The sequence below is a fragment of the Leopardus geoffroyi genome, chromosome C3 (genome assembly GCF_018350155.1).
Source record: "Leopardus geoffroyi isolate Oge1 chromosome C3, O.geoffroyi_Oge1_pat1.0, whole genome shotgun sequence".
NCBI classification, from domain to species: Eukaryota; Metazoa; Chordata; class Mammalia; order Carnivora; family Felidae; genus Leopardus; species Leopardus geoffroyi.
In genome coordinates, this window is record NC_059338.1 from 126290036 (window position 1) to 126314839 (window position 24804).

At 35.8% G+C, this 24804-nt stretch overlaps 1 protein-coding gene across 2 annotated transcripts in view; it reads right to left on the reverse strand.

The window, feature by feature from the left end:
- Window positions 1-15332, reverse strand: part of ZC2HC1A (zinc finger C2HC-type containing 1A) — a 50615-nt gene extending 35283 nt beyond the window's left edge. For both annotated transcript variants that reach the window (XM_045454820.1, XM_045454822.1), the window contains exons 1-3: window positions 15078-15332; window positions 4659-4732; window positions 2419-2535 (exon numbers count right to left, since the gene is read on the reverse strand). In XM_045454820.1, the coding sequence (XP_045310776.1) occupies window positions 2419-2535; window positions 4659-4732; window positions 15078-15222 (336 nt within the window). In that variant the 5' untranslated portion in view covers window positions 15223-15332. The remainder of the gene's footprint in view (window positions 1-2418; window positions 2536-4658; window positions 4733-15077) is intronic.
- Between the last annotated feature and the right edge of the window lie 9472 nt (window positions 15333-24804).

A 24804-nucleotide genomic window follows, 5' to 3' on the forward strand; every position in this document is an offset into this window, starting at 1 on the left:
TCAGGTTTCATTCTGTTTGCTGGTTCATTTATTCATTTTGTTTCTGTTTTTGCTTAAATTGACTTTTTTTCTTTTTTTTTTTCCTTCCTCTTTCTTGGGTACAGAAAGGGAAAAATTTATTTTTATTTTTTTATTTTATTTATTTTTTAAAATATTTTATTCTATTTCATTTTATTCTACTTTATTATATAGTTTTTAAAAATTTTTTCTTACTTTTTTTTTTTTCTTTTCTTTCCCTTTTTTTCTCTATCCTGTCAAGCTTTTTTCAACAAACAGAACAAAACACACCTAGGATCTAGCTCCCTTTATTTGATTTTTTTGTTTTATTTTTAATTTTTATTTTTATTTTATTAATTTTTTTTTTCTATCCTCCAAAATGACAAAACAAAGTAATTCACCCCAAAAGAAAGGACAGGAAGAAATGACAGCCAGGGCTTAATCAACATAGATATAAGCAAGATGTCTGAACTAGTCTGAACTAGAATTCAGAACCACAATAATAGGAATACTAGCTGCAGTTGCAAAAAGCATAGAATCCCTTTCTGCAGAGATAAGAGAATAAAGTTTACTCAGGACTAAATTAAAAATGCTATAACCGAGAAACAATCTCTAATGGATGCCACAACATCAAGAATGGATGAAGCAGAGCTGCAAATCAGCGATATAAAAGATAAAATTATGGAAAATAAGAAAGCAGGGAAAAAGAAGGAAGCAAAGGTAAAAGATCATGATATAAGACTTAGAGAACTCAGTGACTTATTAAAAGGAATAACATCCAAATCATAGGACTCCCAGAAGATGAAGAGAGAAAAAGGGGCAGAAGGTTTATATGAGCAAATTATAGCAGAAAACTTTCCTAATCTGGGGAAGGACACAGACATCAAAATCCAAGAATCACAGAGAACTCCCATTAGATTCAACAAAAACCCACCATCACCAAGGCATATCAAAGTCAAATTCACAAAATACACAGACAAGGAAAGAATTATGAAAACATCAAGGGAAAAAAAGTCAATATACTGATTTTCAAACTTTAACATGAATATGTCTCCCCAAGGATTTTGTTAAAATGCAGATTCTAATTCAGTATGTCTGGGTGGGACCTGAGATTCTGCATTTCTAACATGTTCCCAAATAGTGCTGACATTATTGTTCTATAAACCACAATTTTAAGTACCAAGAAATTAATGCAAAGCAATGGTTTTTACCTTGCTTTTATCTGAGGCTTAATTTTTCACTATTGGAACCCTTCTCCTTTAAAAAGAAATAGGATAGCTAACATTTATTGAGACATCATCATGGGTAAACTCTATGTAATCCTCATAAGAACCCCACAAAATAGATACTACCATTTCAATCACTTTACAGATAAAGAAAAGTAGAGATTAAGTAACCTGTCCAACACAATATGGTAAGTAACAGAGTAAGGGTTAAATCCAGGCAGGCTGCTCTTGAGCCAGCTTTCATTTTTATACCCACTATATTAGATTGCCTCCAAAACTTTCAATAAACAATAGATAGTTTAACTATCTTAGCTAATTAAAGCCAATATAATCATATATCTGGAAGACATACTAAGAAAAAATTCAAATAATGGTTTATGTACATTATTCAAATTTCACTATTCTTGACTTAAACAGTCACAGACTGAAAAACAAAGATGGACATTAGATTTTTCTATTGTCAAATAATTTTATTGTAAGATTAATTGCCCCACTGGGAAATGTTTTCCTGTAGCACAAGGAGAAGTCATTATCACTGAAGTAGAACCCATACAATGAGGTAATCAAATTTTTACTATTTCACTGAACTATTCAAAACTATGCCCAACAAAGTATGTATGTGATTTATTGTTAGCAATATAACATATCACAGGTAGCATTAAGGAGAGATTATGAAAGGAGATTCACTGCTTTCAAAGAAAATAAGCTGACAATGGCTATACATGGACAGATGAGTAACTGATCAAACTTCCCCAGAAAGCATAAGATCACAATTACTGACAATCGAAATAATCAGTCTCTATTATACTAAGGTATCTATAAATTATAGCTTTACTTTTGCATATAGGGATTATACTACTGATATGACACTTAAACTTATACACAGTACCTAACTTATGTTTGAAGTAATTAACAATGACTTAAAAAGAGTATGTGAAAACTTTTAAATTATTTCCAGCCTACAATTAAGCAATTGGCTTTCCAATGCTATAAAAACCTCAGTGTAATAGGTTTTTAGACAGTAGTTGGTTTCTTCTTTGCAGAAGTTTAAAATAAACAATTTTCTGATCATTTATAAACTGAAAACATGAAACAATTCTCCTTAATTTTCAATCTTAGCACAACAGATAATTACAATTTTTTTTCAATATATATAGCAGGAAAGTCCATACTATTCAAAAAGCTATGTAATTACCCTAGGTTTAAGAGGCTTTACTGTTGGAATATCAGTTCCTTCAGCTCTTTGTCTGCTTGAATCAAAAGTCTTCCGTTTTTTAGTGGCAGTTTTCTGGCAAATAGGTCCATGTTTTTTCTGTCAAGATGAATAAATGCAATGTATCATTTTCTTTTCTATAGAAGGGAATTCTAAAAAACTTTAAATTGCCATTTGAGACCAATTTAAAAACTGGAAGATGAAATAAAAATAAAACATAAATTAAATAAATAAATAAAACATAAATAAGACATATTTTGCTTTAACTAAAATTGTTAAAAGGTATATATGATGCATGCTGTAAGTTATCTTCTCAAGAAAGTACAGTTACTATATACAACAAGAGAGTATAGAAAAATACTCTTCCAAAATTTTATTAAGTTATTGAATATTCTAGTTTTTATACTGCTGAGAATAAGGAAATGTAATGTAACCAAATTGAAGCTATTGAGTGAAAAAAAAATTTCCCTTCATCACTAAATACATGAAAATAGATACTAGAAAAAGAATGTAAACAGAGACTGGATTAGCGTGAGGATCACAAAAAATTAACAGAATAATAGTAGACTGGGCTACTAAAATTATTAACAAAACAGTAGTATGTTAATGTAAAGTTAACACAAAATGATAGGACACAGTGGTCCGATTTCCTTCACAATCATCTATTTCTTCCAAGTTCATCTAGAACTTGGAAATCAAGTTCTCTGTCTTTCTTTACCAAGGATTTTTCTTGAGCTGTCTAGCCTTCCACTTCTATAGTTTTGTTTTTTTTTTTTTTAAATACAGCTGGCAGCTCATTCATTTAATCTTTCATGCATTCATTTCAATGGAAGCTCTCATAACTGATTCCAGTTAACCTAATGGATAATTATTTCCCCTCCCCTAAATAAAACACGTTAACAAATGACATCAGTGCACTATATGCACTTTTTTTACTTCTGTATTTTGATAAACACTGAACAAGCAAGAACTGTTGAACTTTATCTGAGAAAAGAGGAAACCTCAGAACTGGTTGGTTTGGTATCATGGAGCCTCTTATATTTTCAATACACAATCAGAAATCAATTGTTCTATATACGTGTTTTCAGTTTTCATTTTCAACAAGCACTGCAATTATAGCTATTAGAATAAAAATCTCTTACATATGAAAAAAACTAAAAGTGTGGCTAACAGGCAACTTCCTAATAGATGTCTATTCTCACATTGAGTTGTATGTGCCAAAAGTATGTAGCGCTTATTCCCAAATAGTGATCACATTATTTAATTAAATAAATAAATGAGGGCAAAAAGGGCAACTTTTTTCCTACGTAAACTGAGCTGAATGCTTGAAAATAGTTTGAAAAACAGTGAATTGATAATAGAAACAAGAAAAAAAATCACTAAGTGTGGGCTAGATGTTTTTAAAGGACAAAGGAAAAAAAAAAATTATTATTTATAAGAAGTCCATAGTCTGATGGACATTTTGGATCATTAAATCCTCACTTTGCTTTAAAGAAACAAACTGGAAATAGTAATAGACATTCTGGATTGTGGCAGAACTCTAGCCAGCAGATCCATATTCAAAGAAAACTCTTTATTCTACATCAAAATATTAATAAATGTATATTTTATATTTAAAAGTAAAAATCAAGTATTTTATTAGTACATAGGCATTTTTTCCCTTATTCTCTAGTTGGCTATTTTTAAATTAAAATAAATTAAAAGTGCTTATGTTTGTGTACATCATATATCTAAAAGTATCTAAAGAATGCATAATATATTTTAGGTATACTTTTACTTGAAAACAATTTTTCTTCAGAATATTTCAAATATATTTAAAAATTAAGAGAACAGTGTCATGAACTCCTATTTCCTCATCTACAATTACCAACGATTCAGCAATCTTGTCATCTATACTAGCTTTTTTTCCTTAAGTACTTTAAAGCAAATCCCAGACATCATATCATTCTGTCTTTAAATACATTATTATGCATTTCTCAGAGTTTTTGTTTAGTTTTGCTAATATTCCCAGAGAGGAACACTTTAACACAGTAGTTCTGAAGACAAACTCTAAAAAAAAGAGAACATTCTGGAAGAAAGATCTAGATGAAAGTGATATCTTTAACAAAGAACACTGGCCAGTATATCTTTTAATTATTCCACAGAAGTTCTTTCTGTAATGTCTATCCTGAAGTATCAAACAATTACAGATCTGCCATAACCCAAAGGAAAAAGGTACTCACTAATGCCACTGGAAAGAATGTTCTTCCACAAATCTTGCATGGTAACAATTCTCCAACTTGGACACTTCCATTTTCTGAAACAGAAAAGAATTTTTTTTAATGTTTATTTTTAAGAGAGAGATAGAGTGAGAGTGGAGGAGAGGCAGAGAGAGAGAGAGAAACAGAATCAGAAACAGGCTCCAGGCTCTGAGCTGTCAGCACAGAGCTCCATGCGGGGCTCGAACCCATGAACCGTGAGATCATGACCTGAGCTAAAGTCAGACACTTAACTGACTGAGTAGCCATCTAGGCGCCCTTAGAAAAGAATTCAATCAGTAAATTCTTTGCTCAAATTGTGAAAGTTTCAAATTTCAATGTCTTCCCTTGGTTTCATATGCAAGTTGTGAATTCTTGTGGAAAATGACTTGTTTCATTTTGGAATAAACAATATTATTGATTAAAATGGGCACAAGATAACCACAAGTTATCAGTGGTCAAAAAGGCCATGCCAAATACTGAAGTCATGATTTAAGGATAACCACACACATATTGCTGGAAATATGTAGTTTTCTTTAATTTTAACCAAACCAATTTGTTATATTCTCTGAACTTATAGGCTATCTCTCCTGTAAATTACCAAACGCTAAAAACCAAGTTTATCTTGGGGTGCCTGGGTGGCTCAGCTGGTTAAGTGTCTGATTCTTGATTTTGGCTCAGGTCATGATCTCAGGGTTTTGTGAGTTCGAGTTCTGTATGCTGGCCGCACAAAGCCGGCTTGGGATTCTCCCTCTCTCTCTGCCCCTCCTCTGCTCGCACTCTCTGTCTCTCTCAAAATAAGTAAATAAACCTTAAAAAAAAGTTTACCTTAAGGTTAATAATACATATTATTAATCCTCAAAGCATTAAGATATAACATTGGTGATCAGTGAGGTGGCTTCCTGAGACGATCTAAGGAGTCTAAGATAAAAAGAATCTTGTTCTGTTTAACACCAGACAACAGGAAGTATAATGCTTTAAAGAAAAAATCATCTAGTTACTATGCTGCCCTCATTATATGAATTGTTCATTATTTTATACATACAATATTATATTAGGATTCAATGGAGATATTACAATTGAGATATTCGGACAATTCATTAAATAAGGAACAAGTAGCTGAGACTTTTACTCAATCAAAACTTAATACATCTATCGCACATTTTCATACAACACAATTTGTTCCTAAGTTGATTTTAAAAAAAAAACAACTACATTCTTTGGAATTCTACATAGCTGAGTCAATTTGTCATTTTATTTTCTAGCCAATCATCAAACCTAAATTTATTTCCATATCTGTAATTTTCTAAAAATGATACTTGAACCTGTATCTTAAACATATTTTCTGATGAATATTTTACTGATTGTTTTATCACATGAAAGACAAATAGAAGCCACTTTGTTTTAGAAGTAACCTAAATAAGTTCATGAAAAAAGTACAATTAGGACTTCATATAATTTATTCCAAACATTTAGTGAGTTCACAGAAAACTAATAGAAGAATCAAAATAGAAATTTTTGAGAATACAATCAAACAGTACCAGAAAAACTGCTGTGTTCTCTCATTCTCTTAACACTCCACTACCTTATTTTAATTGTAAACAGTGACTATTTGTCATCTCAGATGGAGGCAATGTCTCTATGGTGGCAGTTAAACAGTGGGCACTACAAAGGCAAAGCTAAGATTTGCATGATTTGTCCTTCTCCAATACCACATGTTAGGTTATTTAGGGAGAGCAACCTCATTTATAGGGACTTAATTCCACTATCTAAAAAGTTGAGGCAGTTGCTAGATAGAATCCATTACATACATTAAGATAAGCATGTCTTCATAATGATGGTCAAAGTGATATCACATGATGCATAATCTATTAAGCTGCTTATTTATAGTTTTCATATACTCTTAAATTCTATGCAATGATTTAAAAATTCATTAATACAAAATGTTAAAAAGAATCACATATTTTATTTGCTTAAAAGTATATTTCAGTATCTCCTTGTTAAAAAGATGACAAAGCAAAATTTTATAAAAATTAACTATTGAGAAAAATAAATTCAACCCATGGAAATAATGTGAGTGCCTGTGTGAGCACCCACAACTTGCCAAGCACATATCAAGCCATAGTGACACAGCATGAAATAACAAAATCACTGTTCTATAAAGCTAACAGTCTACATGATTTACTTCTTCACTATATCTAAGAACCAAATCATCTCCCATTTTTTAATGTAACAGCAACTACAATACTAACATATAATAAAATCCAACTCCTGGGATTAATTACAAGTTATCAAATATGTTCAAATTGTCTTTAAAGGAAAAATCTTTATCTCTAAAAGGTATAAAAAAGAGGAAACCGCATTAAAGAGAAAGGATTTAAATTTTTTTTTCAACGTTTATTTATTTTTGGGACAGAGAGAGACAGAGCATGAACGGGGGAGGGGCAGAGAGAGAGGGAGACACAGAATCAGAAACAGGCTCCAGGCTCTGAGCCATCAGCCCAGAGCCTGACGCGGGGCTCGAACTCCCGGACCGCGAGATCGTGACCTGGCTGAAGTCGGACGCTTAACCGACTGCGCCACCCAGGCGCCCCTAAAGAGAAAGGATTTAAAAACAATTATCCTGAAGAAAAAAAAAATAAGTCATTACTTCATTCAAAATAAATAAAAATGTAAAGTTATAATTTCTTCCCTCTTATATTAGCTGGTCATGGAGGATTGCCCTATAATTCACAAAATATAACACATGTATGTATGTTAGTGTCAACACCGCCTTCTTCCAGCAAGTCATGATAAGCAGCTTAGATTCAGTCACAAAGCCAAATTTTGTTGTAACGGTATTCATTAAAAGATATGACAGCTTAGCAGAAAAAGTACTGGTCCCAGCTCTATCACATAGAACTGTGACTCCCTGGGCACCTAAGATTAAGCTTCCTCTTGTATAAAATGAGAAAGTTAGGTTAAATGGCCTACATGGCCCCTTCTATCTCTAATATATCATAATAAATATACTATATTCATCTAATAAAATCTATCTTAAGACCACATTAGGAAGAAAAGTACATGGATGACAACATATCTCTCTTACCGGTATTAAATTAAAAAAAAAATGGTTATATGTAAGGATGATTAAACCAACTGACCATTGCAGATGGTGGAATGAATGCTTCAGGTAGCATGTAGAATGTTGAGAAAATCACTTCCATTTGTCTACATACAGAACTGAGAATCTACAAGGAACTATTGCCAAGAACATGATGTCTCTCTCCTTGTTGGAAATGTCTTCAAGAAGAAAATGTATGACTAATCATATAAATAGCTTCAGTTTAAAATTTGTTAAATGAGGATATTATCTGTTCAATCTACCTTATAATTTAAGGGATCATCTAAGATGGCTTCACAATCAATGAAATAAAAAAATACTACTCTGCAGTGCATGCGGGCAAACTCCACTAATCTGTCCTGAGTGGCAAAAGCTAGCAAATTGTGAGGCTTATAAAAATATAGTAGAGATGATATGCAGAGGGTTGACTATTGTAGCAGAGAGCAAGCATTGTTGAAAGAAGCATTCAAACTAAGGACAAAAGCAAGTAAATAAAGTAATATTCTAAAACTCTCAAGAAGGTAACCTCTTATAAAAGTTATCACAAACACAATGTTGATTCTGTTATGCATTACCATATTTAGCAATTTCAAACGTACACCATAAAGCTTGAAACTGTATCTTCATATAATGCTGTTACATATATATACGTGTGTGTGTGTGTGTGTACACACACACACACGTATATATATGTAACTACACACACACATATATATCATATAAAGGTGATATATATGTATAAGTATGATATACATATTATATATCATATGATAAATATATAGATACATAGAGATGTGAAATAATATATTGTTACATAAGACAGTTATGACATTCTAAAATGTACATATTTAAGAAATAGGAAAGAATATTTTCAAAAGAAAAGAAGTCTTGAAATTCAGAACAGTTCTGGCCTCTGTGTAGCATGTCTATTTCCTCACCTCTGGTCACTGTTCATCTGAATGCAATCTTTAAAATAAAACCTTCCTTTTGCAGCACATGGCATCTGTTACACACCAACTTCTTCCAACAATTCTTTTCAAACTTTAATTACTTCCAGGTCAATAATCTCTAGTATCTCCAAGATTTTTCCCATTGAGCCCATCCTAGATTTCAACATTTCAACATTCACACTTAACCTACTCACCACATAACCTTCACCCTCCACTCCTCTTTAGTCCATCCCTCCAGTTCAGCAAAAACAACCACTGTTGAAACAATTTAGTAAAGGTCCACATTTGACTCTCAAAATGCCCACGCACCTTCTCTAACCACACATTTCTACCTTCTACCTCTCTCTAAAGCACTTTCTTGATCTCAGAGTGATTTGAATTTTCTTGATAACCCATCTCTGGTTGCACTTCCCTTCCTACTCAATCTGAACCTGACTAGTCATTTCCATTTTGACCAATCACCCTCAAATCCCTTGCTCCAGGGTCACATGTTTGGAAAATGCCACATTAAATAAATGGGTATTCTTAGGGCAGAACTTCCTCAGTCTTAAAAAAGAGATTAGTATATTATTATTTCCTCAACGGAAATCCTTTCTCATCAAGGAGGTATTTTAGGACCAACGTCCTGAGTAGCACATTTTTTTTTGAAACACTGGCTTACATTTACTGACTAGCTCCTCTCTACTTCCCTTTCTCTCCCTATCTGAATTGCAGGCAAATTTTATCAGGCCTAAACACTATATTAAAATAGATCAATTTGTTGATCCACAAGTATTTGTTGAGCACCTAGCGTGACACAGGAACTGTTCTATAAGGTAAGCAAACACAGATGAACTTACAGAGCTTCTACTCTTCTAACAGGGAAAAAATAAAAGCAATGAAATATATAAAATGTCAGGTGGTGATAAGCACAATGTAGAAAAACAGCAGAGTAAGGAGAGAGAAGACAGTCACAGTGCTATGTGTGTTTGAAAGTGGGCAGGATCAGGGAGAGCTTCTTTAATGAGGAGATTTTAGAGTACTGACTTGAAGACACAGGGAACTAGGGGCGCCTGAATGGCTCAGTAGGTTAAGCGACCTACTGCTGGTCTTGGCTCAGGTCAGGATTGTACGGTTTGTGAGTCTGAGCCCCACGTCGGGCTCTACGTTGTCTTTCTCTGGCCTCCCTCACTTGTACTTTCTCTCTCTCTCAAAATAAATAAATAAACTTAAAAAAATAAAAAGAAATAAACAAGGAATTAAACCACCCATGAATCTAACTGCCATATTCAGAGGCATCTGGCTGGCTTAAGTGGTAGAGCATACGACTCATGATCTCATGATCTCAGCATCATGAGTTCAAGCTGCATGTTGAGCATGGAGTCTAGTTTAAAGTAATAATAATAATAATAATAATAATAATAATAACAACAACAACAATAATAATTGTCAAATCCAAAGCCCTCTCTTCAGTCCTCATTCTACTGAATCTTTCTATAGCATGAAGCACTGTTGATCAATCCCTTCTACCTTTTTTTTTTTTTTTTTTTTTTAATTTTTTTTTTCAACGTTTATTTATTTTTGGGACAGAGAGAGACAGAGCATGAACGGGGGAGGGGCAGAGAGAGAGGGAGACACAGAATCGGAAACAGGCTCCAGGCTCTGAGCCATCAGCCCAGAGCCCGACGCAGGGCTCGAACTCACGGACCGCGAGATCGTGACCTGGCTGAAGTCGGACGCTTAACCGACTGCGCCACCCAGGCGCCCCAATCCCTTCTACCTTTAAAGTCCTTTCTCTCTTGGCTTAAATGATATTTCTCCCTCCTATGCCCAAGTTTTCAGATCTCAGAAGCTAAGTAGGGTTTGACCTGGTTAGTACTAAGACCTCCAGGAATTTCTGGTGCTATAGGCTTTTTTCTGGCACACATTCACTATTCAATAAATATTAGTTTCTTACCACTTTCCCTTCTTGATAATTTTTAAATCTCTTTACAGACTTCTTCCTACTCCAATTTCCTTTCCTGTTCAACCCTAAAGCATCAATTCCTCCCCAAGCTTCTTTCCACATTTTGTTACATACAGCTTTCCTGAGTGAGTACATCCACTTGCTGTCACTTATATGTCATGGCTACTAAGCTAAAAATTCCAAGTAAACATTTCCAAGTAGCCATGAGACATTTCCACTAGATAGTCTCCAAGTACTGTACTAAAATTTATAAAGCCAAACTCATTACCTCTTCTCCCACTCCACTTGGTCTTCTTGGTTAAAGATACTAACATTATCTCTTAGTTCAAGCTAGATAGACTTTTATATTTGATTCCTTTTCCCTCTCACATCCACCAGTCATATCTCACCTCTCTATCTCAGAAATATCTTCTAAATCTATCCTCCTTTTTCAAAAAAAAATGTTTATTTATTTATTTTGAGAAAGAGAGAGAAAGCGGGGGGTGGGGGCAGAGAAAGAGGGACAGAAAGAATCCCAAGCAGGCTCCACACTGTCAGTACAGGGCTCAACATGGGGCTAGAACTCACGAACTGAGAGATCATGACCTGGGCTGTCAGACGATTAACCAACTGAGTCATCCAGGTGCCCCTATCTTCCCTTTTTAATTCCTACTACTTGTGCCTTAGTTCAAATCCTCATCACATATATGTATTTCCAGTTTCTTCTTTCTCCAGTCTATCTATCCTGCTGCCATAGGCATCTAATGAGACTGCCCACAACACCTTCCAAGCACGCAGCTTTACCTGTACCGAATCACTCCTAAGCTCCTAACACACTTCTTATGAGTTTACCCATCCAATAAACAAGTACTGAGGGGGCTTCCTATGTACTAGGCACTTCGCTGAAAGCTTTATATATGTGACATCATTTAATCTTAATATAGTCAGGTAGGTCAGTATTTAATAGCCCCACTTATTATAGCTGAGGAAACTGAAGTTCCAATTAACCAAATCATAGAGCTAAAAAGAAACAAAGCAATGATCCAAACACAGGCCTCTCGAACACACTGGCTATTAAAATAATAATAATTTTCCAACTCAGCACAAAAAATAAATAAATAAATAAATAAATAAATAAATAAATAAAGGCAAGATAAATTTAAAAAGATGAAGAATTGTTCAGTAAACTAGTATGTGTTTGGACTAGGGAAAAACAAAACAAAAAGGAAACTCTAATGGGTCAGGAATGCTTGTGTTAACTAAATCAGAGGCTACATTAGAGAAGAAGAATTAGACTTCTAATGAGATTTCAGAAGATAGTACACTAAGATCTACTAAGTTAGTAACCCACAAAAGGAATGGGCAGCCTGATCTCTGTTAAAACTATTAGTAACCACTTATCAAGATGTTATGAAAGAAATGACAATACTGTATTGATTAAATCTGCTTAAAGTTTATCATTTCTACATTTTAAGGATGTAAAGCTTGGGAGAGATTGGAACTCTCCCAAGTCTAGAACTACTTCTACTGGTCTCGAGTATACCTATTGAGCACAAGACTTAGGTGAAAAGGAATTAAAGGCTTTGCTCTAACTAGACAGAGAACACAGAAGTGCTCAGATATAGATTACACAAAATCATGAGCAATAATTTATATTTAGTTTTGAAATACAGTGTTCGGACTAATACCTCATCTCGTTAACAACCAGAAAACATGAAAGTCCCAGAAGACCAAAAATAATATAAGTTGTACATGTTTTATATAAAAATAATTTTTAAAAGAGTACAATAATCTTCAATAGAATTTTTTAGGAGCCCATATGTTTTCTGGTTTTATAATCAAGCTTAGTCCAGTTACTGGTTTCAACTAGAAACATGGGTATAATGCCAAACAGTACAATATTTGCTCAATTACTATGATGTTGAGCAAATTCCTGAAGATTTTCTACTGGACACTTCAATATAATGTTTATTAGACACTTAGTGCTAGATTTTAACTTCCAATAAGGGGAAAACTTTATCTTACTTATCACTGTAGCAATGTTTATTAAATGAAGACATGGATAAATGAATTAATGAATGGTAACCTTAAGATTCAAACTTATGATCTTTGCAAAATGTGACCTCATAGGGATTGATTTTAAAAAAGAAGGAAAGAAAGAAAGGCACTGTTCTAACTTCAACAAAACTTCTCAGAGCTTTTGTTGTATTAGTTTAAACCACTTTTGAAATTACTAATATTCAATTACTTTTCTGTACAGAAAACCAATTTAATATACTTTAACCTAATTCATTAGAACTAAACACATTACAGTTAATGATAATAACTAATTTTGTTTAAAACTCAAAACAAAACAAAAACAAAAGTAAAGGGCAAGTTACTATTTACCATGATACATCACAAGCTGGGCCCACAAAACGTGCCCCTCGTAACACACTATATTAACATCAGAATACATGTATTTCTCCACCCATGTAATTGAGTACTATAATAGGTTTTCATTATATTCTAAAAGCATTCTTATTAAGATTTCAATTGTAATGTCTTAGTACTGCAAAAATGTAAGGTTTACTTAATGAGAGCAGAGCTTTGACTTTATATTTTTTGCTACGTCTCCAGGGCCTAGAATGATGCCCACCATAGACAAAGTCATTAATCTAACAACAAATATTTATTAAGTACCTACTCTGTGTCAGACACTGTTTTAGGTGCTTAACATACATAAGTGAAAAAGCAGAGGAAGATCTTTGCCTTAATTACAAATGTTGAATAAAATAATAAAAATCTGCAGAAAAACTGTTTTAAAGCATTTTAAGTATGTTTTGATAACTTCATGAAAATTCCAGAACCCATTATGCTATAAGACCAACACATATTACAAAATACATTAAAAAATATAAGACGCCGGGTCACTTGGGTGGCTCAGTTGGTTAAGCCTCCTACTTCAGCTCAGGTCATGATCTCACAGTTCTCGAGTTCGAACCCCACATTGGGCTCTGTACCGACAGCTCAGAGCCTGGAGCCTGCTTCAGATTCTGTGCCGCCTTCTTTCTCTGCCCCTCCCCCGCTCACGCTCTCTCTCTCTTTCTCTCAAAAATAAATAAATGTAAAAAAATTTTTAAAAATAAGATGCCTCCAGGAGTCCTCTAAAAAAAATATTGAAAGTAAGGAATGCTATCATTACAATTCCTATCTCATGGAAGCTTAATGATCCCCCTAAAATAAATTAAATGATCAAAGACTAAGACCTTCATTTGCAACAGTATACTGCAGCTGCCCACAAATGGAAAATTATCAGAATTCTTATCTACCATTCTCAAGCTGTTTACTATGAGAGCAAAAGCATGAAACACTATCATACTCATCATTACACTTGTTTTTTGGTGAGCTTAGGTAACTGCAAAAAGTTACCAGTTATTACTTTTCATAACATAACCTGAAATAATTTGCTCTCTGGCATGCAACAATACAGGGCTCAATGTTTCTGTTTATTTTTAATTCCACCTGAATCTACGTAAACTAGGAGGGGGGAAAAAGAGCTAAATCAAGGCAACATGATTTTTCAATTCTGCAGGCTTCTTCTTCATGGAAAGGATTAACCACAATTTGAAAAATAATCTTGAAACTGTTGTTGCCAATGTTAGTTGGGTTTTTTTTTTCCTTTGTTGTTTTTAGGCAAACGCTATACTACACAGGATTAAATGGATAAAAATAATAGAGAAGTGAAAGAATTGGGAAAAAAGCAAAATCTGGAGTCATGGTTACAGCACAAGGATAAACTCAAAAGATAAGGAATCAATGCCGGCTCTTACAGAATCGTAATGAGTAAGTCTTAAATCCTTCTGTTAATCTATTGTCCCGGCTCTAAAGCTGGCCAGTGACTCTTCCTTGGGAGATGCTCTTGGCATCCCTCCAACAGAAGATGCGGTACAAATAGAAAAACGGTTACCTAGGGAAACTGGCCAAGGAAAGTGTCAGAAGCTAGAGGCTGGAAACAGCCTAGAGGTGGAAATACACCCCGAGGCCCCCCAGGAAAGGCTAGTGGTAGGGAGCCCATGGACAATAATAAAGAATCTACTTTGCAAGAAAAATAAAATCTGTCCGGAGTCTATGATTACCAAAAGGACACTCAGGAATCAGGCAAGACCAGAAGATGTTAGGAAGAGACCTGCAGGCAGATGCCAAAGGCAGTATCAAGCTCGAGGTGGAGAACCCCAGCTGAAGACCGTCTGAAGCGGGGCAGCCAGAGGATCATTAGCTCCACCGTGTCGGGGGCTGTAGAGCTACCGCCTGCGAGGGCCTCGGGAGGAGCGGCGGGGTCCACCACTCCGGACCCGCCCTCGCTTCCCCGGTACCGCTGTCCTGGGCACCCCTGGCTGCTCCGCGTCCTCTCTAACCGCCCGGCCCGTATTCCTTCACCTCCTCACCTTCCAGTCCCTCCATTGCGCCACCACCTCTGATTCCGCGAGATTCCTCCGGCAGCGCCCGCAGCAGCTGCCACCGCCGCTGCCGCCGCCGCCACCGCCCAGCTCCGGCTGTAGCAACCCGGCCGCACCTCCCACCCGCTAACATCCCGGGCTCCCATTGGCCCGACGCTGGCGGGGCGGGGCTCCTGGAGGGCGGGGCCTCATGAGGAGGCGCGCCTCTAGCAGCCCCTGCGCGGCTGCCTCCTGGCTGTGAGCTTTCCCGGCCGTCCTCCCTCCCGGTAAGCCTAAACCACTTCAGGTTGCGTACTGCCGCCCAATGACGCCTTTGTTCCTCTGACTGCAGACTTGTTTCCCTCACAGCTTATCCTTCTATTTAGAATGTCTCAGCACCTCACGGGCAGCCCTTCACCAGTCCCTCAGTCGGTTAATGCAGGTGTGTCTACTATTCTATCTCTCTCAGAGGACTTTAAGCAAACAAGCAAGCCAAACACATGTCCTACACTCGACTGTGCAGCGCACTCTCCATTTTCCGCTTGTTGGTCACATGACACTACCTGAGTGTGTTTCCTTATGCTAGAAATTCACACACAGATTTAGGGGTTAAGGCACTTTTTTCCCCCTTTTTTAGAGAAATCATACTTTGTGCCTGGCGTGTAGAACTGAGATTGCTCTAAATACTTGGAAATCATTTCCTCAGCATGAAAGTTTGGGCGGAAAATTAGAAGGGAAAGCCAGCCCTGCCTTCATCTTCATCTACTCTGGGCTTACCGAGGCCCTTTTAACTAAAATAGTCTGCTGGCCTCCTAATTTATGAAGTAATATCAAAACTGTGATCAGGGAGTTTAAGGGCGGAATGAGGGAATGACTTAGGGAGTGAGGGCTATTTCTGTCAGAGTCCAACCCTTTTGGGGATGAAGGTAATTTCGAAACCAGCTAAAACGTTTGCTTAACAGTCTAATACATTTCACCAGAACTAAATTTCTTTGAAAATTTGATTTAATAGTGAGAAACCATGTGGTGTGTTAACTCTAGTATATCCACTGGCAAGTTATAAGTATTAATGTAATTTCTGAACAAATCTTATATTAATTTTCTTATTTATCTGTCCAGTTGCCGAGTTTTCACATCATATCTAACTTTGTCTATTGTTAAAAGGATGTTTCTTACAAAGCAGTAGCGTTTAGGAAACAATGGTCCTCCTACTCCCCGCTCAAAGGTATTACAGTCAACCCTTGAATAATACTGGATTAAGGGTGCTGACACCTGCACAGTCAAAAGTCCACGAATAACTTTTGACTCCCCCAAAACTTAATTAATAGACTTGTTGACTGGAAGCCTAGCAAGAGTATAAACAGTTAACACATATTTTGTGTGTTACATGTATTATATATTGTATTCTTACAATAATGTAAGCTAGAGAAAAGAAAATGTTATTGAGAAAATCAAAAGGAAGAGAAAATACATTTACAGTACTGTATTTATAAAAAAATAAAAATAAAACTCCATGTGTAAGTGGATTCCCGCAGTTCAAACCTGTAGTTTTCAAGGGTCAACGATTATAAACTAGAAACAAACACTAGGGGGGGATATCACCTCTTATTAGGAAGGTTATCCAAGTATAGTTAAAAGCCATATGGTCCATCTCTTACAGAGTCATGTAAAGGAAAACTTCAACCATTCCTGTCTCTATTCATGCCCTTCCCGTGGTTCTGCTTTGACTTTTCTGTTCCTCTAACATCTGAGATCCTGCGCCTAATTGGCCAGGCTACAGCCACCTGCCACTTAGCCTCCTTGGCCTGAGTGGATAAGTCCTTTTTCCTTGGTGCTGCTAAGACAAAGCTAGAAGTGTGTGTGTGTGTGTGTGTGTGTGTGTGTGTGTGTGGAGGGCACTTTAAAAAAATTTTTTTTAACGTTTATTTATTTTTGAGACAGAGAGAGACAGAGCACGAGCAGGGGAGGGGTAGAGAGAGAGGGAGGCACAGAATCTGAAGCAGGCTCCAGGCCCTGAGCTGTCAGCACAGAGCCCGACGCGGGGCTCAAACTCACAGACCACGAGATCATGACATGAGCCTAAGTGGGACTCTCAACCAACTGAGCCACCCAGGCGCCCCTGGAGGGCACTTTTAAAAGAGCACTAAGAAAAAAAAAAATAATAATAAATAAATAAAAGAGCACTAAGGAGGAAAAAAACACACTTGGAAGAAAACCCCCAAAAATGAAGGAATTTGCTTTACAAATTGCAAATTCTTGATCTCAAGTCAAGCCAAAGATGGAGTTGGCTGATACATACTCTGTTAGGCATAATAGCTGTAGTAACAACAAAAATATTAATACAATAGTAATGATAACAATAACAATTTTTTTAAAAAATCATATTAGGCATATTTTAGGTCCTTTTCATATGTTTACTTACTTCATCTTCAAAACAGTTCTTCAGAGTAGATACTATAGTGTTCATTTTTCAGAATTAGTGTCTTTGTTTTCTAGATATCTCAGATTAATTTTTTGCCATTATTTGTACTACTAGTGAATGGTAACTTGGATTTAAACTCTGGTCTGTCTGATTTTACCTATGGCAATTTCATGGGACACATCACTTCCCTTTCTCACCTTACCTTCTAGTTGCCTCAAATATAATTCTAAATGTTCAGACATGTTATTGAAGGTATACTTGGGTAGGCATTATTACTCTGAATCTTAATTTTCTAACACATGCCTGCTAATCTCCTGGACAGATAACGGTCTCTCAGCACTTTTATGCTACTGCAGCTTTTCCTGGCTCCTGCAGCTTTTCCCTGGTCCTGATCTCTGGGCAAAGAGGATAGTTTCTTCTCTGCCTTTCTAAATTCCATCCTCTGCCTCCTACATGCCTGGCCTGAGAGTCTCTTGAGTCTTGGTGCTCTCTTCTGACTTTACTTCCTCTTGATCTATTCCATTCTTCTGATTCATCCTTTCAACAAATATTTGTTAAGTACCTACCTTGTTTCAGGCCCATTTCATTACTACAAAAATGAATGAAACTCAATTTCTTCTCTTATGTTCCTTATCTGTTCATATCTTTTTTAGCTGTCAACTGATCTTTTTAGCTCATGATAACATTCATAGATGAATACAAATTAAAGATTTTCTCACCTCTTTATCATACAAAAAAGAAAGCAGTGGTTCAGAGATGTTTACTGACTCCATCCAGGTGACAAAACTAGTAAGTAGCCGAAATAGATAGTGCACCCTTATCACATTGTATCCCTGCTTCTTTATGCTTTGCATTACTTTCCCTTCAACCATCATTTCCTGGAGCGAACCTACATGTCTTTTGCACCTTCCAAAGTACTGAGCAAGCTATGTGTATCTTCTTGTTTCAAAGCTCCAACCTCCCTTTGGATCTTACACAAAGATCAGTTTGCCTCTCTGAGACAACATTTGGCTGCCATTCAAATCATTTGCAGAACACAGGTAAATGAGATTCTGAATCTCGGTGAGAATCCAACTCAGTTTATCAACTCCCATTACGTAGGGCATTTCTTCCTCCCATAGCCTCCAGAAGAATGACCCACGGCACTTTAGGAATTTATGCATTTAGTAACCTTAACAAAATGATAATTTTCACCAAAAACAAAAGAAGCATATTTCCCTTAAAGGGGAGAAGGAGCTGTTGAACAGTTTTCTAGATTGAGGAAGCACATCCTGAGTTGGCTCTTATTAGTTTTATTTTGTAGATTGAAGTAAAAACAAAATTCTTTTAGTGTTCAGGGATAAAATAGTATAGTTTTAAGCAAGAAAACACTGAGAAAAGAGAAGAACTTAAAGCAAACTTCATGTCCTTCATTGACTGGAGGGCTATTCAATTCACAGTGTGATAGTGATTATTCTACTCTTTCTCCTCTAGTTCCAAAAGGAACTCCAATCCCAAAAGGAACATGCATTCTCCCCACTTTCAAAACTAATTCTCAGCAGCAAAAGGATAAATTTTTTTCAACCTTCAGTTATGATCCCATCTATCCATCCTTTGCCACCACAATCCAAAATCTTAACTGGAAATCTATTAATTGAGATACTTATTGAGATACTCCCACATAAAGATCTCTGTTCTTGGCAGAACAGGAGTCTCCAAAGAAGTCTCTCTGCTTTCTATGCAATTAACATCTGGTAGAGGAAGCCCTGGGAAAGACATAATACAGAGTGATAGAGGACAATATATTCAATATATTATTTAAGTCTTAGGTGTTGTGGCACAGCTTATAAAAGTGATTGGTTTCAGGAAGACATTTACATAAATGGAACAATTTAAAAGGCCTTATGGAGAATAAGAACTTAAATTGTATTTTCAAGGGTGTCATTGGATAGGTAAAGATCACTGAGGATGAGGGGGCAATGGCTTACTTAAGTCTTAAGAAAATAATGCAAGCCTGGCATGTTCTGGGATAGTCAGTAAATGAGAGTATTTATATATATATTTGTTCCTGTAATATTTTTTCTTAAGTTACAAGTACAGCATTATATAACTTATATATTTTTAAATCTCAGGTGGAGGGTGTTAAGTTAATGATAAATGGGTGAGGGGCATTAAAGAGGGCATTTGTTGTGAGGAGCCCTGGGTGTTGTAGGTAAGTGATGAATCACTAAATTCTACACCTGAAACCAATTTTACCATATATGTTAACTAACTAGAATTTAAGTTAAGTAAAACTTGAAAAATGTATAGCACATATGCCATGTGTCTACACAAAGGCATCTCCCCACCCCGCATTTTATTATTTAGACTTTCATTCATCATTTTAACTCTGTTTGCCAACCTCCTCATAATAGAGCATCATTATATTGCATTTGAGCTCAAAGCTCACAGTTACCTTTGGGTATATATACTTCCTTGAAACATATGTGGTACTTATATGTACATCTGTTTTTAATTTATATACATGACATTATACTGTAGCCTTCACTCCGTTTGTAATTTTTAAATAAATATTAATTTAGAGATTTACCCATGCTGCTGTATGTAACACTAGTTTATTGCTTCTAAATTCCTGATAGTATTTTGCTGTATGTATACACCATGCTTTGTTTACCCATTTCTCCAGTGATGTACCCCCAGTTGCCTCTAATCCTCTACTGCGATGAACATCTTTGTGCCTGTCCCCTTGTGAACCTGGACTCCAGTTTCTCTGGGATGCATCCCTGGAATGGATTACGGGATCATATTCACTTCTAGTAAGTATGGCCAAATTGTTCTCTACAGTGGCTGTACCACTGTACACTGCCATCAGCCACGTGCAAGAGTCTCATTTCCCTATGTTTCATCAATACATGGTTTACCTCTAATTTTCACCAATCTGTTGAAAATCAAGACATTGGCATCTCTTTACATATTTGCTAATTCAGATTTGATTTTCAATGAATTGCCTAATTTTATCCATATTTTGTGTCAGGATTCTCATTTTTTCTTAACGATTTATAAATTCCTCATGTATTTTAGATGTTTACTTATTGCTAATTTTGATTATTTAAAAAAAAAATCTTTTTCCAGTGTGCCAAATATCTGATAAGTTAGTCTATAACACCTTTCATAGAACAGAAATTGGTCAGGTCGTCAATATATTGTTCTTATGACTTGTGCATTTGACTTTTTATTGAAGTTCTCTTCACCCATAGATTATAACAGTACTTGCTTACACATTTTTCCATTAGTTAACCAAATCTAATCCTAAGAAAACAGAAACGATTTAGATACTGACTGGGGAGGACAGCAAAAACGTTTTGTATGTGTGTGTCTTATATGTTATAGGGTAACTAAAAATTCAAATAAGAACCAATGCCTGGAACTTTTTGGAGACGTTGTGAACTTCAGCTTTATGCCTATTGTCTTCAGGATAGCCATATGTTTTCAGGTGCTCCTTTTCTCACCTGGAGGAAGAGAAACAGAAAAAAAGAAAAAAAATATCCTAAGTCCTTTCCCCCTTGTCTTATTATTAATTATAGCAGCTTCCTGGGTCCTTCAAAAGCATTTTCTTAAAAATGCTCTAATGTATTGCAAATAAATATTATATAATACTAATCATGAAGTGGGTGTTTATACTAAGGACAAAAAAAAGGGAAAAGTCTCCCATTATAAATCACATAAGTGAATATCTTGGCATTTGTTAATGATTTTAACACCCTAATGAGTATGTTTCTTAAAACAATTATTAGATACTGTAGTTTCTCCAGCTACTTTTAAATGGAAACCGCTATATGAGAATTAACCCCATGAATACATGTAATTACTAATATAATTGATTACTTGATTTTAAGAACAAACAGGTAAAAGTGAAAAACTAAAGCTCTAATTTTCAGTGTAGTTGTGCCTTCATTAGAACTATCTGCCATTAATATACAAATGCCCACATTTGCAAACCTATCATTCTAATAGAAAAGTTACTTATTTACAGTTTTACATTGAAAGTATACTATTCTATTTACTTACTTCTTACTTAGAATGTACTTCTTACTTAGAATAGATTTGGTATATTGTCTAATTTTATAATATGAATCCAACAATTGTTTGCTTACTGTTTCTAAGAAACAGAATTGCTTAAGCCTTGAGTACATTTATGTTTCTTAGCAGCTAACAGATAATCAAAAAAACAAACGAGGATTTCATCTGGCTCTGTTTTCAAAACAAAATAAAGTTTATGTTTTCATAAGAAAGAGAAATTTCAGATAATAAAATAATGGTGTTCATAGGAACTTAATTTACATGCAATTCAAGGAATGACCAGTTTTCAAAGAATTTGAGTACCATAATATACTACAGTGAATGTCAGGGTTTTGTTTTGTTTTGTTTTGTTGTGTTTTGAGAATTCAGAGCTCTTAATACCTTTACAGTGCCTCTGTTATTGTGAACATCGGTGACCTTTTGTAATGGAGGATGTTGTTGACAGTTTCAGATCCCCTCACTGGGAGGTGCATCCAGCCTAGCTGTTGAGAATGTTAGCTGATAACCCATAGCTACTTCCTTCTCTAAAGAATTGCCCTTCTGGGGCGCCTGGGTGGCGCAGTCGGTTGGGCGTCCGACTTCAGCCAGGTCACGATCTCGCGGTCCGTGAGTTCGAGCCCCGCGTCGGGCTCTGGGCTGATGGCTCAGAGCCTGGGGCCTGTTTCCGATTCTGTGTCTCCCTCTCTCTCTGCCCCTCCCCCGTTCATGCTCTGTCTCTCTCTGTCCCAAAGATGAATAAACGTCGAAAAAAAAATTTAAAAAAAAAAAAAAAAAAAAAAAGAATTGCCCTTCTGATGAATAGTACTGCCATATCTAAGAGGTTATGGCCCTCACCATCAGGAGGGCATCCCGCAGCCAATGGCTGACTCTTGGATACAACAAGCTAACCTTTGACTGAAGGTGAGCTAAAGCCAGTGTCCATGTCAGACTATATCCTTGCTTACCTATCTTCTTTCCTACTACCCTAACCTGTTTCCCTTAGTCATGGAGTCATCTGTAACAAATCACTTACACAAGAATCCCCCTCTCGGTCCCTGCTTCTAGGGAACCGTCCTTTTATAGATATATAGTAGTGCCAATTTAATGACCTACTACTATTACTAAAAGTTATTCTATCTCATGCCCAGCTGTACTTGAGTTGATAATAACAACACAGAATATTAACCATTCAGTGCTTTTGATAATTCTCTACATTTTCATAGGGCATTTCATTTTTGAGAAGCTTAGTATAATACTTCAGTCAATGGTATTATTTGCTAAATGACTGAATAGATATGAGTGAATGGTGTGTTTTTCAAAACAGTTCTTTTGGGTAGGCAGAGAGATTTTATGTATTTATTTTTTAAAGTTTATTTATTTTGAGAGAGAGACAGTGTGAGTGGAGAAGAGGCAGAGAAAGAGAGAGAATCCCAAGCAGGCTCTGCACTGCTAGGGCAGATCCCAATGTGGAGCTTGAACTCACAAACCATGAGATTATGACCTGAGCCTAAAACCAAGAGTGGGATGCTCAACCAAGTGAGCCACCCAAGGGCCCCTAGAGAGGTTTTATTTAATGTTTAGGGTTAATATGTTACTATGCATACCATTTTCTATATACCTTCATGTTGTTCTCAGAACCTACCTGTGATGTTATTCTTCCCATTTTAATGTTGAAGACAGTGAAATTCAATAAGAGTAAGTGACTTTTTCGAAGTTACAGTGAATAGGTAGTGGAATTGGAATATATAAATAGATTATCTGACTTGAGATTCATATACTGTAGCATAACTACTTTTTCTTAATAAGAATAGTGACCCTGTTGAGAATCACAGAAGAGAAGGCATTGGATTTCTGTTCTCTCAAGTTTCAGATCAGGAAACAGAGAGGACTGATAAACTGTTCATGGAATGAAATAAAGGCAAACCATCTGAGTTACTCTTTATTTCCATAAGGACAGAATCAATGTGTGATGGTTAATTTTATGTGTCAACTTGGCTAGGCCACAGCTTCTAGACTAGATTTGGTGAAAAATTATTGTGGATGTTTCTGTGAAGGTCTTTTCTGAATGACATTAACATTTAAATTGGTGATCTTTGGGGCACCTGGGTGGCTCAGTTGGTTAAGCATCGGACTTGATTTCCCCCTGCTTGGGATTCTCTCTCTCTCCTTCTCTCTCTTTCTCTCTGTTTCTTCCCTGCTCTCTCGCTCTCTCTCTCTCTCTCAAAATAAATAAACTAAAAAAAATTTTTTTAATAAATCAAAAAAAAAATAAATTGGTGATCTTCGAGTAAGGTAGATTGTCCTCCATAATGTAGTGGGCCTCATCCAATCAGTTGAAGGCCTTAATAGAACAAAGACTGTCTTTCCCTGAGTAAGAAGGGATTTGGCCTTTGGAGTCAAACTATAACTCTACTCTGGATTTCTAACTTATGACATAATCCTGAAGATTTTGTACTTGAAAGCTTTCACAGTCATGTGAGCCAGTTGCTTAACATAAATCTCTTTTTCCATATGTATGGACTCCATATAGACATGTGTATATGTATGTATGTATGTAAGTATATGTGTGTACATGTATGTGTACATCATGTATACACCTTTTGGTTCTGCTTCTCTGGAGAACCCTGATTGATACATCATGTTTACCCACAGAGGTAGGTAACCAAAAAATAAAAATCAACAAAGTAACACCAAGAATATTCTCTGGAAGAATTCAGAATCTTTATGTAATCTTTGCCATATTAAAATACCCCATTGGCTGCTTTCAGTTGTTAGGGGTCTCCTTTGTTTCTCTCCTGTTTTTAGAGAGATATGTATTTCACCTCTTTGTGTATCAATTTGGACACTGTAGAAGAGGAAAACTATGGACCAATTTCAAAAAATAAATTTTTGAAGATCTTAAAAATCTTCTTGCATTACAACTTTATTCTAGAAAGGCCAAGAAAAATTTACTAAAAGACTGTCCAGCATGGATGGTTGGTTAGCTAAACCAAGGACTAGAACTCAGGTCTTCTGTCTTCTGGCATTTTGCCTTCCAGGCTATAATTTTGTGTCTCATTATATACACAAATGTTTACATAGTTCAGCTCTAGACATTATAAAAAAATGATGTGACCTCAAGGAACTTAAAATATAGTTAATAAAGCAAGAATATGTGAAGAATATAATAACACATGACAAACAGCAAATAAATAGCATATCGGATATAATTAATGGCCAAATGAAAGATATAGGAAATACATATTAAATATTCAAAGTAGAGAGATTATCAGGGGC